This window comes from Perissodus microlepis, chromosome 13, assembly GCF_051167445.1.
Source record: "Perissodus microlepis isolate ML-2025 ecotype Zambia chromosome 13, ASM5116744v1, whole genome shotgun sequence".
In the NCBI taxonomy this organism is placed as follows: domain Eukaryota; kingdom Metazoa; phylum Chordata; class Actinopteri; order Cichliformes; family Cichlidae; genus Perissodus; species Perissodus microlepis.
In genome coordinates this window covers 33,797,152-33,813,156 of record NC_140473.1, presented here as the reverse complement: position 1 = coordinate 33,813,156, position 16,005 = coordinate 33,797,152, and the positions used below count along the sequence as shown (strand labels likewise).

The following is a 16,005-nucleotide window of genomic DNA, read 5'->3' as shown; positions in this document are numbered from 1 at the left end:
GTTAGCTTTAAAACAGAGAAGTGGCTCAACAACAATCCAGCGCAAAGGTAAACATCCATTCGATGGTCTGCTTTTCAAATGAAAGAGTTCATTATCATATAAGCTGATTGACTGAATTCATATCTTGTTGCAGTTTTTGCTGGCCGTTTGTGATCTGCTGCTTTTGTTCGACTTTTACAGTAAAGCCTATAGATGGGCCTTGGATGTAAAAGTGTGTGTTTGTCGTTATTAAGTCATCCCGTTAAAGAAAAATTGGAAAATAAAACAGTAACTGATTTTTTTTAACCCACCGTCCATGTCAGAGCCATTAATCCAAAGCACCGAGGTCTCGCCCCCCCACCCCCGGGATCCAGCAGTAGCTTCCACGCAGTGCTCATTTTCCTGTCTGTTGTGAAATGTTGTCACCATTGTCACGGATGCTCAATAAAAAAGAGACGCAAGCCTTTTTTCTCTGAAGTGTAGCAAATGTTGGTGGTGATCACACGAATGTGCTTTTTAAAGGCTGAGAAACAGAAGTGCAAGAAAATGTTGATTCAGATGTGGCACATGTCGCACGGTGCTGAACCTTTCATCACAATATGTAGGTTGGCCTCAGCGCAGCATTACACACCTGACACAATGTGAAGTGGGAGCAGGAAGAAAATGCAGTTGTATGTTTTTGTGTGTTGTTGTGCCAAACAGCATTTCTTCTGTGAACGTTAGTGGAGGACATTTGCATTTGTCAGGCTGAGTTTGGCGTTGTGTGGTTCTTTCTGGGATTACATTTAGTATTCTTACTTGATTTTGTCTTATTAAGCTGACCTCTAAATATTAGGACTTTATGTCCTCTCTGTAGGAGTCTTTAGGTGTGTTTTGCATGGAGCTACAAATATTTGCATAGACTCTTTAGGGCATTTCTGCCAAGAGAAACTGATTAGAACAATAGAATAAAGACAAAACAAGAAAAACTCCATGTGGTCACTGGTTCTACCTCCCATATTTCAAGAGTAGAGTATAGATGAGTGACAAATTAAAAGAAAACCATTGCTACATGTTGAGCCACCACACACACCCAAATTTCTTCAGTGCTCCTTATTGTAAAGATGAAGCTCTCCTGGGAGCTGGAACTTCATCTTGCTCATTTAGTGTTTGATAGTAGAGCGTAATGTCTGCCACGCTGGTCTAAAATCTCCTGTAGGAGTTTAACTGACTTCAGATGGATCGACTGTAATGACCATAACTTAAGCCATCACATCATATGGATGGAGGCACGGTCCTCCTGGAAGAGACCAGTCCGGTCAGGATAACAGCATTTCATTTGGACAAAAAGGTCAGAACAACTTCGAGCCCTTTTCTCAAACTTCTTTTCAGGCCATTGCTTTTAATGAATTCCTACCATAAAACAGGGGATAGTGTTTAATCCACATTAGCAGTGGGATGGTGGTCTTTGATGCAATACCTCAGTCCGAGCCCTCTGATTTAACTCTAGCAGAATGTCAGGCCTGGCATAGTGGCAAACAGAGGACAGGGAAACACATTCATGATGGAGGGGCTGAGGAGAGGTGGGGGTCACAAATACCCGTTCGCCTGGAAATCTAAATGTGCTGCTTCTAAGTATAAAGCTTGTAACCACAACGTTGACTACACACAGACACTGGCAACGTTAAACGGGGAGCAGGCGTATCATCTTTTTAAACCTCTGATGACATGGATTCGCTGACAGTAGCCTCAAGACCTGCTCTGAATTTTCACTCACTAACCGAACGTGGAAAATGCAAAGTCAATCAAAAAGACGAGTAAACATTGGCACCGTGCTGAGTTTAGGGTGGGTCTTTATCCCTTTGATTCCCTTTTCTTTGATTTGATTGAGTCCAGCACTTTGCAGCTGACATGAACATCGATGAGCCTGCACTGAGCCGCTCGCTTCAGGACCCTTTCTACTGGCTTCATTTTTGAACCAGCATTTTGTGATTAAACCAAATCCTATTTTCACCTCAAAGCCATAAATCATCCCATCGTTTTCTATAACTGCATTTTCAAAACCAGCTGCTTTCAGATTAATAAACAAGTGACCGACACTTTGACCTCACTGTCTTAAGTTTGTCTTGGAAATGTCATAGAGTGTTTTACAGCCAGACCTCTATAGTGCTCCCTGTGTGTCCCAAAATAGAGCCAATTCAAGGCAGGTCTACTTATAGCTGCTTGTGTCAGCCTTCTATACAGGGGATCATGATCATAACCACAACCGAGTGTGAAAGGAAAGCTTGGAGAGAGAAGAGAGCATGTATCGACAAGTAAAACAAACACACACAGACCCACATGAAACACTGTGATTCAGAGGGTGATACAAAGACGTCAGGTGATCCTCAGATGCAAAGATGATTGTATGCACATGATGAACCATACTGTGTGTTTGATTTGATGCACTTCAAGTCAGAGTATTTGATAATAATATTTTTGAATTTTTCACGATTATGAAAACCTCAGTCCCTTCCTTTTTACATTAAAGAAAGGAGTTGTGCACAATACATGAGTCTACAGTTGGTAACATCAGTATTTTATCAGCTCTGTATGGATTATGGCAGCTGGACATGAGTCATGACTATAAAACTGGAGAAAACATGGATAAATGTTTGAACGGAGTCACGGACTGTTCCTGCAGTAAGACCATATTAAAGAAGGATAATCATCTGAAATCAACACTGCAAACAATAAAGTAACAATATTACAAACTGATGAAAATGTTCTTGGAAATAAAATATTTAAAAACGTAAAATCGTCTTTCTGTTGGTAGAATTGTAGATTTATCAGATGATAATTGTGGTCACTGACCTTTAGGCCGCTGTTTCTTTCTTTATGCTGACTGCAGGTGGTGAAAAGTGTTCTGACCGTGTCTTTCGCTCTGTGTGTGTCTGTGTGCAGAGCCTGGTTATGGATTTTAACCTTCTGACGGACGGTGATCCCCGCAGCCCGGCGCTGTCGCTCTCAGACTCCGGGACCCCGCAGCATGACCCGGGATGTAAAGGCCTGGACCAGAGCGGTCAGTCTGATCTGTCTGTCACATATGACTGATGCACTGCAGAAATGTACGACTAAATGGTTTATTAGTTTACTATAACAGCGAGATGATATTTCCGTGAAGATGACTGGAAAAGAAACTGGTGGTTTTCTGCGGGCTGTTGTGTCTGCTGACCTCGAGTGTAACGTCATTACAGGAGTAAAGAAAGGCTCGGAGTGTTGCGCTGCGAGTGGAATTACATTCTGAGCCTTTTTAATTTGCGGGTGATTTGTGTCGGCGCAGACTCTCTAGGCCCAAACTCAGGCCGACGATGAGCTCTAATCAAACGTCGCTCAATCCGACTTTGAATATGAAAATGAACCGCCGAACAATCAAACGTAATTCTCGTCCGTGGACGCGCACCGGACCGGCGCCGACGATCGCGCGCTCTTTACAAGCGAGAAAACTGGAAAAGTTGCGGCCGTCGCCACATTTCTGTATTTAATCACCAAAAAGCGACGAAGAACAGCTTCCCGTGAACTCCTCCGCCAATTTATACGTGACCGCGAGACGGACGGACGGACACCGAGAGGCAGCGGCTTCAGTTTCGTTCTTACAGAGAAACAAACTGCAGTTTGATAAAGCTGCCACTCGTCTTCGCCATAAAAAATTAACCCACTGAAATTTTTATACGTTTCACAGACTTGCGTGACGTGACTGGTCGTACATAAGAATCATCGTCTCCGCTCTCTAAGGTCTGATCTGAACCCAGACACCCGTCTGCCAGTCCGTGTCAGTGCTGTGAGGCTGTGTGTTTATGTGTGTGTAACCCAATCTAATGGCTGCACTCTGCGACGAGATCTGTGGCACTAACAAACTGTCAAACACGCGCTATTCTAAAGAGAAATACGGCGCTCCCTCCGCAGCACCTGCTGTCGCCTTTTGTTCTTCTGGTTCTGTCACATTTCTCATCCAGTTAAAACTGGTTATTATAATAATAATAAATCAAAGAAAGCTTTTAGTTTGAAGGTAAAACTCAGTGTTTAAAGTTCAAAATCTAAATCACACAATTTATGAATTACAACCCTTTACTCCGCAATAAAAACCCAAAATAACTCTACTTCATAAATAATGAATACACTGATGCCAGGTCTCTCTTGGAAATGAGATTTTAATCTCAATGAGATTTTTTACCTGGATAAATAAAAGACTAATAAAAATAATAACAATTATAATAATAATAACATTAAAGTCTGGTTTAAAGAAATTGTCTTTTGCAATAAAACATGTCATAACTTCCATTTACCAAACACACACACACACACACACACACACACACACACACACACACACACACGTGAAACACAGCCTATTTTATATATATTTGTGTGTGTGTTACTTTCAGTTTAATGTTCACGTGATCATGAACAAAACATACAACCTTAAGCTCTGTTATTCTGGAGAATAGGTTGCCACACCTCACCACACCGAGCTGACGCCTATGCTGCAGGCGTAACTGAACGAGTGTGCGGTGCTACTGGACGCTTTCTCTCTGGATAAAAGGCTCCACTCCTGTAAAACCTGACTGGCTTCTGAAAGCTGGGATCTGGACTCGTCTACGTTTAGCAGCTCATGTCTTTTTCTTCTTTCTGTGAATGCATCTTGCTCTTTGGTTTTTTTTTCCAGCTGTTGAAAAGTAATTTGGTTAAAAGCTTCTTTAAGTTGTTTTCTGTATTAAAATCTCGGAGAAGCTGACCTGGAATGACTTTGTCATGTCGGCACATTATCAGTCCGATTGCTCCTATTGTCCGTCGCTGCATTACTCTAAAAGTCGCTGCCCTTTCGTCCGTATTGTGTTATAGATTCTGGCCTTAAGTGACAGCTTACCCAGTGTCAGTTTACTGCCAGATAGCAGCTTCAGCTTATTCATTTGGTCGGTGGTCCCTTGGAGCCTGCTTTTAAACCCTGCTGATCATTTTGAACTGCTCCCAGAGAGCTAAGCCCTCACCAAACAGAGCCCAACCTGCCCTCGTCACAAAAGCCTGATCCACAGGATTAACTGGCCAACTAATTTCACTTCTTTCTGTGAGGTCCTCAAATTGCAGGAGTCAGATCTGTCAGAGAGGAGGCCTGGCAGACATAACATGCAGTCCCTTAAACACTGCACTGGGGGCGAAATGCAATCACTCTGCTCTCCTGCACATCTCTGACCATAATGCACTGTTTGCAGACATTCCCTGCAGGCAACACGATGTTACGTTCTGGGACAGAGCGATACCATCTGATGATTGGTCTCACATTATTATCCAGTCAGTTTCAGCTGGTCTGGATAGTGCCGGAGCCATCCTGCATGAAAGGTGTCAGAAAAATGTGGCGCTTCACGACGGGAGCATGTTTCCAGTGTCTCTAGCTCTCTCTGAAGCCAGCAAAATTCCCATTTTGGGAAATCACTGTCCTACGGCATTCGGATGATTTCCCAGAAAAGAACCTGAACGTTCAGTTTATCTGGTGTCTATAATCAAACAAATAGGACATGTTTATAAAATAATAAAGTCATTTCCTGTGGTTTTTCACTCTCAACCTTTTCTTAATGATTATTAATGGATGCTGGAAGCGCATCACAAGTTCAAATGCAGAGATGGTCATGGAAGTGATGCGTGGTTGCTGTGTGACAACCCAGCAGCAACCCTGAAACAGCAGCTTTACTGCTGAAGCTTTAGGATGCAGGAAACCCAAAACTCAGGCATAAACCGAACTGGGAACAGTAAGAACAGAAGCACACACAGCACAGCCTGGGTGTAAGGACACGACAAGGAACAAAGGAAAGGTAAGGGCGGAGAGAAAACACCTGGGGGACACAATCCACCAATGAGCCAAGAAAGCCAAAGCCCAGTGTAACACCAGAGACTATCAAAATAAAACAGGAAACGCACGAGCTCGACATGGACAAAAAGGTAAACAAACAGACTTCTGGAGACGGATACTCCGTGACACAGGAGCAAGGGAACCCCGAGAGCAACAGACACTTAACCAAACACAAAGTAAGACGTGGAAGTATGATAACAGAAGCACAGGCAGGGATGGCCTCTGTAATCACAACGTGGAACGGACTCTGAATGTCAGAAATACAAGTCCACACAGAGCCGGGCCGTGGCACTCCTTATGTTCACGCACACTTTCAGAGAAACACTTTATTTTTATGATCCGGGGCATTTATACAACAGGAAGAGCAGTTTGTAAATATCATCAAAAGGAAAACAACAACAAATAAAAACATTAACACTGCTTCTGTCAACTGTTTAACACGCAATATGACTATAACAAATATCACTGATGTTAAGTCTGTTTTCTGTGTTACTCGGACGTTAGCTTGCGTGTTAGTTTTGTGACATTACTTAAAGTGAAAGCACTTCAGATTTATCTACATAAAACCACTTTGTTTCATAATTTATACAAATTTAAAATTTGCACGTTAATTTGCAAATGTTAACTTTGCTGCATAACAAAACTGGATCTGTTCGTACTGGTATAATGGTTAAATGGGTCCAGTCAGATGGGTGCTTGAACCCCGACTCCTCCTGTAGCCTCTCACTCAGTGTTTGAGTATTAGAGAGTACTTAGACATGGATGTAGGAGGGACATGACTGTATGTATGATTGGATGACTTTTACTTGAAAGGTACCATGTGACCACCATTTACCAGTTATAAATGAGATGACTGTGGGTATAAAATGAACAACATTTGTTAACTTCCTGAGTACGAGTCAGAAAAGCATAGATGCTGAATGAACTGAGAAACTAGCAAACACTCTTGTTTTCATGTATTTTACTTAAAAGTTACACAGTCAATAAATGTTTTATACATATTTACACATTTCTGTTATTTGAGAAACAAGTTCATCCTTGTAGGTGTGGTGCTGGTCGGTCTCTGAGTATCTGAGAAAATGATTACAGTGATGTACAGCAGGTGTAGTTGGTGTTAAATGATTTCTTATGGATTTGTTGATTAATTCTGATCAGTTTTATTGGCCTTTATTACTTACAGGGAACATATGACAGAAATCTGAGTCACTGTGTCCACAGCTGCTTTCAGTCCCTCATAGCTTCATGAGTAGAGTACAGTTATGACTGTGAGCTGATTTGCACCGTCAGCCACAGCAACATGCAGTTATATGCATGTTTCTTCCTTTTTAAAAACGGGTATGTTTAATTCTAATCATTACTTCACAGTCATGTATGAACCTTCACGACCAGCCGTTTGATAGTCTATAGAGTCGTTGCTGTCACTTCCTCCTTGTGTCTCATGCAATGTGTTATACCCTGTGTGTCTGTAGACACAGAGAAATCCCAGCAGAACCAGCTGGACGAGTCCAGCGCCGAGGATGGCTCTCTGAAGAAGAAGCAGCGGCGGCAGAGAACACACTTCACTAGCCAGCAGCTGCAGGAACTGGAGGCCACCTTTCAGAGGAACCGCTACCCTGACATGAGCACCAGAGAGGAGATTGCAGTATGGACCAACCTCACCGAGGCTCGGGTCAGGGTGGGTACATGAGTGCTGTCATGGTGGGGACAGGGAAGCCCTGACTGTATTTTGTTCCAGTATAGGTGACATGTTTAGTAAAAAGGCTACAAGGCTGCAGAACATGTTTGCAAGCATTTCCCTGCATTAACGTTTGGTGGCCTTTGACTGTGTCCCCCAAGTGTGCAAACTTATTAACTGTGACCGCTGCAAACCACAACTTTAGTGCCATGGTCAAGCTTTGCAAAGTTAAACCTGCTACTTCTAAGTGTGCATTCACAGTGACTGCAGCACTGCGTGAAAAATCGCGATCTCCTTAATTTGAATGGCGTCAGCCTGCACAGGAGAAGGCAGAGTACAGAGCTCAGGCAAATAAGATGCAGACGTCTCCTCACAACATGTTGTTGTCCAGCAAGTCTATGAGCCAGTCCCACAGATGACTCTGTGATGTGCTACTGTTCATAAACAATAGTGACAAATGGACTCTGATATATTACTCTGCTTTTACTTCAGGGTGGAATTATTCTTATTCTAATTTCATCAAGTGAAACGAGTCTTTTTAGCTTTGTTGGCTCTTCAGAGTTTGAACCAACTTTCTTCTGATTGGCTGCAGGTGGGAAGGTTTGTGTGCACACAGCACGAGCTGAAAGGACCACATCAGAAATATCTCCCTCACTTTGTGCACCTCCAAAAATTCAAAGGCAGAAAAGTGTCTTTGCAATCTGGGGGTTTAATCCTGTCGGATCTTCATCTGCTCAGGAAAACACTTTACTCTGTAATACTGATTGTAATCTTTAAAATTTATGTTCATCTGTAAAGCTTGGGCAGAATTTATGATTTTAGCATAACTCAAGAACGGGATACGTCAGTCTTCTGTGTGCACCGTGCTATACAATGTTGAAATATGTCATTAACAAATCTGCCCCCATGGATGTAACTCCATGTAATTAGCTAGGTAAAACATTTTGTTCCCTTCACCAAAGTGTGAGTTTGGACAATAAACCTAAATGTTAGGACGTGGCCACACCCACTGGTTTGGTCATTGTAGCTATATGAAGCAGGAGGACACACATTGTGATGGATGACAATACAATCGCTGGCCTGCCTGACAAGTAATGGATCAAATTAATGTTGGCTGTAGGAAAGGTCACATAGCACGCACGCTCGGCTGATATTTGGAAAGGACAATAGAGCGCACATTGTGTCGTTCCTAACGTCCATCGGTGGAATTTAAAAACTCTCGATGCGGACCGTTGAAGCAGATTCCTCCATGTTCCAAATATTTCATCTGTCAGTGTGATTCGTGTGATTTGTCAGGGAGCTATTGTTAAACATCAAAGCTGGCTGTGCTGTGCCAGTTTTTACTTAAAGTGACTTTAAAGTGAGGCCATGTTTCCAACTAAAACATGTATTTCAGGATGTTGTGCGTGTGGGAACAATCACTGTGGATCCGAAACAAAGTGGTTTTGTGGCACAACCTGCACCCGGTGTGCGGTAACCATCCAGTGTAGTTGTAGGATCTGGTTTTGTGTGCAAAGTTCACAGTAGCAATCACAGTTAGTGTAAATATGTCTGTGAAGGTTCTCAGTCATCACAGTCTAAGGAGCCCGGAAAGAAAAAAGAGTCTGGACTTGTTTGAGTTACTCATAGTGCAGCTTACAGAGCGCGAAAACATTTCATCTGTAAATGTTCACACAAAACAAAAGTTTGATTTTTTTTGCCTTTCAAAGTAAGTTTTTGAACTTATATGTGCTTCATTCTTGTGCAATGAGGCTCTCCTCTCTGCAGGATGAGGAAAATGGTTGACTCTTTAAAAATGTGCGGTCACATGACCCACTTCCTCTATGGTTTCCTAGGAACAGGGCGTGGCACAGATCACCCCACTGTTGATAAGACGGATTCTTGGGTAAAGAGCGAACTGATCATAAAGAACTTCTAAGTGATGCATTATTGGTTTTCATTTCATTTTGGATCAGCGTGATCTACACTGACTGTATGTTGAACTGAACGCTGACATCAGCACATTAACAGACTCATACTTTTGGATTTGAAATGTGAAATACACCCCATTAAATACACTCCGCATCAGGGCGTGGCCGGCCTTACACTTTCATGTTCTTGTCATGGCTTTGTGTCAGACTCAAATTAAAAATTATAATCAAATGTTCATAGACTAGGACAAATCCAAGGTCTGTTTCAGTGCAGGAGATTTAAATTGACTGTCGGTTGCATATTCAGCGGCCGGTAAGTGGGACTTTAGTCGGGGCGTGCGGTAAATCAGTGCTGATAATGATGCTGGATGAGAAACGTTTGTACAACTCAGTGAATGTTGGTGGATGGCAGCACATTTTGTAAAGACATCCAAAGTATTAGATGTAATGATGATGTAAAGTGCTATATGCCAGTAGTTGATTCCTGGTCTAAGGAGAGTTAAAACCTAACAGAAAAATGAAACCTTTAACCTGCTTGTGCGGCTTAATAGAGTCAAGAGGTCTCAGAGGTCAGCACGTTTGGTCTCTTACGCTAAAGATGAGACTAAATTGAATAAATAGCTCCCAACAGTCAGGAGTGCTCTGGGTTTGCTAAACCTGTAAACTAAAGCTGGCAGTTGTTGAGCGGGTTGCTGTTAAACCTGATTATTGTTTGGTAGGTTTGGCTTTCTGACAGCTCGGGTCAGTCAGGTGACGCACTAAAGACGGGCCCAGTCTCTGCACTGGTAGATGTGTCAACAGACGAAACTGGGTCAGAGTTTCTGTGGTGACTATTTTTCAGGCACAGACAAAAAGTAACAAAGTGGCGTGCGGTAACCAGTCCATCACATCAAATGTGTCTCACTGTGGTTTCAGAGGGATCGTTGAATTTGTGTAGTTATTTCAGCAAAAGTCGCATAAAAGTGAAAAAACCTCTCTCAGAAACCTTCAAACAGCATTGCAGACGACTCTCACAAGCTTGTGTCCTGACACTTCTCTGTTACTGTAGGATCGGGTGATGCACAGCATGTACCAACGCAAAGGTTCAGGAGGATTAAAGCAGCAGAAAACGTGAATATGACAGACATGTGGTTCTGAACAGATCACCAGGAAGTAAATATAAAGTGTTTTTCACAGACATGTAGTCACAAAGTGCTGTGCATCACAAATGAAAACGACAGGAATAATGTCAATAAACTCATAGGAAATTAAAATACAGTTAATAAGATAAAAAAAAAACAAAACAAGGAAAAATACAGAAAAAAATAAATTCAAACAAAACAGAATAAAGAAACAAAAATGTTTGTAAGTGACTTTGAGTCCATAGAGTCAGCTGAACAAAGTCTTTGTGCTGAAAAGCTCCGTCACCCCGAGCTTCAAGGGTAGACCGCCCGCAGGGGCGAGACGGGAATTAAAATATATATTTATATATATGTAAAAATAATTTAAAAATGACTTCTAAAATCTGCAGGAAGCCAGTGTGAAGAGTATAAAATAAGAGTACTGAAGCACATTACTGATCTGGCTGTGGTATTTTCTATAGCTTGGAGGTGTGACAGAGAAGTGGCTGAGTGGAGCGTCACAGTAATCTGTGCACGATATCAGAAATATATGCACAATTTTCTCCAGTTCAGCCGAGGAAACTCGAGCTCCCAGTTTAGTGTAGCTTAATGAAAGAAACAGGGATGTGAAATAGCATTTACATGTCAATCAGAGTGAATCAGATATTACACCAAGTATTTATATGGATGGTGGAGTCTGTCAAACACCATTGTTCTGCAAAGTTTGTCCAGAAATGTAGCTACAGAAGAACTCCTCTCATTTCGAAAAACCCTCGATTTGAATTTTCCACTAAAGCTTTAATCTGATATATATCCTCCAAATATAGGGCCATAAAAGCACCAATGTGACGCTTGCCCTTCCCTGACATTTCTTTCATTGAGATTTCACAATTCAAATAAGTGAATTATGAGTTTTAATAAGCCTTTCCTAATATGACTGTTTGACAGTACACTTACTGTCTGTGATCATCACGTATTTCAGAGACTGTGGGTTCGTACGCGCACAATATTACTGAGTATTTGACAGGGGTTAAGAGACAGTTTCTAACTTTCTTGGTCCTTCGCTTTTGTCTTTGTTATTGAAATAAAATTATGAGTGAAACTGTTAGACGCCAACCTTCAGACAAATTACATCTTCCTGTCTGTGGCATTTCATGCTGTGTGTTTCTCTACAGTTTAACCTTTTCTACCCTCAACATTACCTGTTGGCTCTGTCATTGCAAATGAAGATCAAAAACTTTCATGTAACTTCCACAAAACAATAAAAAACAAAAAGAATAAAAGTTTTTTAATTAGAGCTAGTCTTAATTTTATATAGCAGCTAAAATAAGTATTAAAATGTTACCAGTTTTCTAAGTAAATATATTTGTAAATGTGATACAACAACACATCCATCTCCATATCAGCCTCTGTCAGCCAGTCCAAACTGACGGCCTATAAAAGCTGTCACACAAGGAACATCTCGTGATCTCAAGACCTCTGCAGCCTCACTGCTGCAAAACATACTGATGCCGTTGGTTAAAGAAGAAAGTACTGAAGGTGCCAGTGAGCACTGTTGGGGCCATAATCACCATAACCACGTTTATAACGACACAAATTACCAGATATTTATGAAACTATTCTTTTTAGTGAGATACAGCGTTCATGCTGTTCTTTAAACCAAAATATGTTATGGAAATATGAGCATGCTGTGCAGCACTGAGAAAGCTTACACGCTGGAGTTGTAACAACGTTTGAAAAATCTCAAAATAAAATATATATGAACTTATATTTGTATGATTATACAAACTACGATTCTGAGCCCAGTGCAGAATTGTCAAGTGTAGTGTTCCCATAGTGTTCCCATAGTGTTCCCACAGTGTTCCCACAGTGTTCCCACAGTGTTCCCATAGTGTTCCCACAGTGTTCCCATAGTGTTCCCACAGTGTTCCCACAGTGTTCCCATAGTGTTTCCACAGTGTTTCCACAGTGTTCCCACAGTGTTCCCATAGTGTTCCCACAGTGTTCCCACAGTGTTCCCATAGTGTTCCCACAGTGTTCCCATAGTGTTCCCACAGTGTTCCCACAGTGTTCCCATAGTGTTTCCACAGTGTTCCCATAGTGTTCCCATAGTGTTCCCACAGTATTCCCATAGTGTTCCCACAGTGTTCCCATAGTGTTTCCACAGTGTTCCCACAGTGTTCCCACAGTGTTCCCATAGTGTTCCCACAGTGTTCCCACAGTGTTCCCACAGTGTTCCCATAGTGTTCCCATAGTGTTCCCACAGTGTTCCCACAGTGTTCCCATAGTGTTCCCACAGTGTTCCCACAGTGTTCACATAGTGTTCCCACAGTGTTCACATAGTGTTCCCATAGTGTTCCCACAGTGTTCCCATACTGTTCCCACAGTGTTTCCAGAGTGTTCACATAGTGTTCCCATAGTGTTCCCACAGTGTTCCCGTACTGTTTCCACAGTGTTCCCACAGTGTTCCCATAGTGTTCCCACAGTGTTCCCACAGTGTTCCCACAGTGTTTCCAGAGTGTTCACATAGTGTTCCCACAGTGTTTCCACAGTGTTCACATAGTGTTCCCACAGTGTTCCCATAGTGTTCCCACAGTGTTCCCATACTGTTTCCACAGTGTTTCCACAGTGTTCCCATAGTGTTCCCGTAGTGTTCCCACAGTGTTTCCACAGTGTTCACATAGTGTTCCCATAGTGTTCCCACAGTGTTCCCATACTGTTTCCACAGTGTTTCCACAGTGTTCCCGTAGTGTTCCCGTAGTGTTCCCACAGTGTTCCCACAGTGTTCCCACAGTGTTTCCAGAGTGTTCACATAGTGTTCCCACAGTGTTTCCACAGTGTTCACATAGTGTTCCCATAGTGTTCCCATAGTGTTCCCACAGTGTTCCCATACTGTTTCCACAGTGTTCCCACAGTGTTCCCACAGTGTTCCCATACTGTTCCCACAGTGTTCCCACAGTGTTCCCACAGTGTTCCCATAGTGTTCCCACAGTGTTCCCATAGTGCTCCCACAGTGTTCCCACAGTGTTCCCACAGTGTTCCCACGGTGTTCCCACGGTGTTCCCACAGTGTTCCCATAGTGTTCCCTTCCAAACTGGCAGATGTACAAACATCCAGAATGACCACACACTGATATCTGTGAGTTAGGAGATGCTGAGCATTGTGTATGGTCCTAATTATGAGTTATGTATACCTGTGTTTAATGGAATTGTCTGGGTTTATTAATGACGACAGAATAAAACAGTGTTTTGGGGTTACAGTACATATATGTATATGTATGTTTTTATAGATGTTCCAAAAATGTAACAAATACAGACAAAATGTAAGGTTTTCTTCTGAAAAGAAGGCAGCTGTAACGATTCACTGTCTGAGCTTGTGTGTCTGATGGTTTCCGTGCAACCTGACTGTGGAGCTGCAGCTTTCACGAGTAACTGAAGGATTTAAACCAGGAAAGTGAAGCCAAAAAAGAGAATTCAGAACATGTCCAGCTGTGTTTGTGAAAAAAGAACGTTTTGGATGCCAAAACAATGTTCTTATGCCTCACACTGACCTGTTCATACACACACTGTATGAACTGTAACATATAACTAGCTATTTTTGTGCATCTTAGGTATGGTTCAAGAACCGGCGTGCCAAGTGGAGAAAGCGCGAGAGGAACCAGCAGGCAGAGTTATGCAAAAATGGCTTCGGTGCCCAATTCAATGGACTCATGCAGCCCTATGATGACATGTACACGGGTTATTCCTACAACAACTGGGCCACCAAGAGCCTAGCAGCAAGCAGCCCACTCTCTGCCAAGAGCTTCCCATTCTTTAACTCAATGAATGTAAGCCCCCTGTCATCCCAGCCCATGTTCTCCCCACCCAGCACCATCCCCTCCATGAACATGGCCTCTAGCATGGTGCCCACAGCAGTAGCTGGAGTTCCTGCTACGAGCCTCAACAACCTGGGCAATCTCAACAACCTCAACAGTCCCTCAGCACTCAACTCGGTAGCAGTGACCGCAGCCACCTGCCCCTACGCCACCACAGCCAGTCCCTACATGTACAGAGACACCTGTAACTCCAGTCTGGCCAGCCTGCGGCTCAAGGCCAAGCAGCACACCAATTTCGCCTATCCAGCAGTGCAGAACCCCGTGTCCAACTTGAGCCCCTGTCAATATGCTGTGGACCGGCCAGTATGAACTAGAAACTCTGACTCAGTCAACCAGCTGTAAACTCACTGCTACCCCACTTCACATCTCCTTAGTTCCATCTGTAACGTGCCCGATGCACAGCAGACTGCCAGCTTGTGTGTTCATGGTACACAATAAGAGTTATCTCCACAACTGACACAACAAATAGACGTGTTCAGATGGACCACTGCGCTTTGTCGCTGAACTGACCAACTGCTTCAAATGATTTTTAAATATTATTGTTCCTTTTCATTTTTGCCTTCTTTTGAACTGCATGATTAGAATAAATGTAGAAACCAAGGCTAAAGAAAACAAAGATGCTGCAACTGGACTGCTGCTGGCCCACAAAACCCTTTGAGCTGCAGTCTTCACTGCAAAGACAACTGGAAGATGTATATAGTTGAATTTTTCTGTTTGTTTTGTATGTGAAAAATACATCAAATGTAGTACGGATGACAGGAGCATGTTCTACAAATACAAAGGCCTAGTTTGATGTTCTATGAGCACATTCTTTAAGAACTTTATTGTGAATTCCTCGACCGTTGAAGGATCATAGGTCAAAGGTCGGCTTGGAGAGGTGACAGGTTAGTCCTGAAATACGAGCACAACCTCGAATTTAAACAAACAAACACACACACGTGCACCAGAATGAGCAAGAAGTTTCAAGTAAATATAAAAAGCCATTGAGTATATAGATTTGTGTGGTGTTATACAAAGAAAGTCCATGACTGTAAACATGTATGTAAGAGTGCAGTTGTTATAACAAAAAACCAAACAAAAAACAAGCGAGCTTTCTTCCTGGTGTAGCCTGCTTTGTCTCATTCATGAACCAATTAAAGGATCCGATTCTATGAACCATGGAGAGCATCTATCACTCCGTTTCTCTCATTTCAAAGATGTGACACGAGCTAAAACACGCTGTTCTCAAAGCAATGTGCATGATGTGATGGAAACAGACTCACCTCAGCAGCAAGTAGCAGGCTGGAAGAGAGTTCGATGGGAAATAGTGCTCACTGATATGTTTGACCTACAGTGTGAGTGATGCCCACAGGAGATCCAGTAACGCTGAGAGAATTCACAGAGACGCTGCCAGTGTTATATAAAGGCCTTGAGGAGCAGGATGTCCCAGCAAAGTCAGAAACAAGGAGTTTGCATCAACATTTCCACTGCTGTTCCCTTTATCGGACTCATGCAGCTTTAAATCACAGGGTGACTTTATCTCGAGTGGGTTTTACATGAGTGAACTTAACACTGAAGCACTGTGAGACTCCCAGAATTAATATGGAGAGTATGAAGAAAATGAA

General features: G+C 42.6%; 1 protein-coding gene across 1 annotated transcript in view; it reads left to right on the top strand.

The window, feature by feature from the left end:
- Positions 1–15,561, top strand: part of pitx3 (paired-like homeodomain 3) — an 18,706-nt gene extending 3,145 nt beyond the window's left edge. Inside the window, exons 2-4 of the mRNA XM_084949302.1 lie at positions 2,902–3,019; positions 7,312–7,517; positions 14,138–15,561. Coding sequence (XP_084805428.1) covers positions 2,911–3,019; positions 7,312–7,517; positions 14,138–14,710 — 888 coding nt within the window. The 5' untranslated portion in view covers positions 2,902–2,910 and the 3' untranslated portion in view covers positions 14,711–15,561. The remainder of the gene's footprint in view (positions 1–2,901; positions 3,020–7,311; positions 7,518–14,137) is intronic.
- The last annotated feature ends 444 nt before the right edge of the window (positions 15,562–16,005 follow it).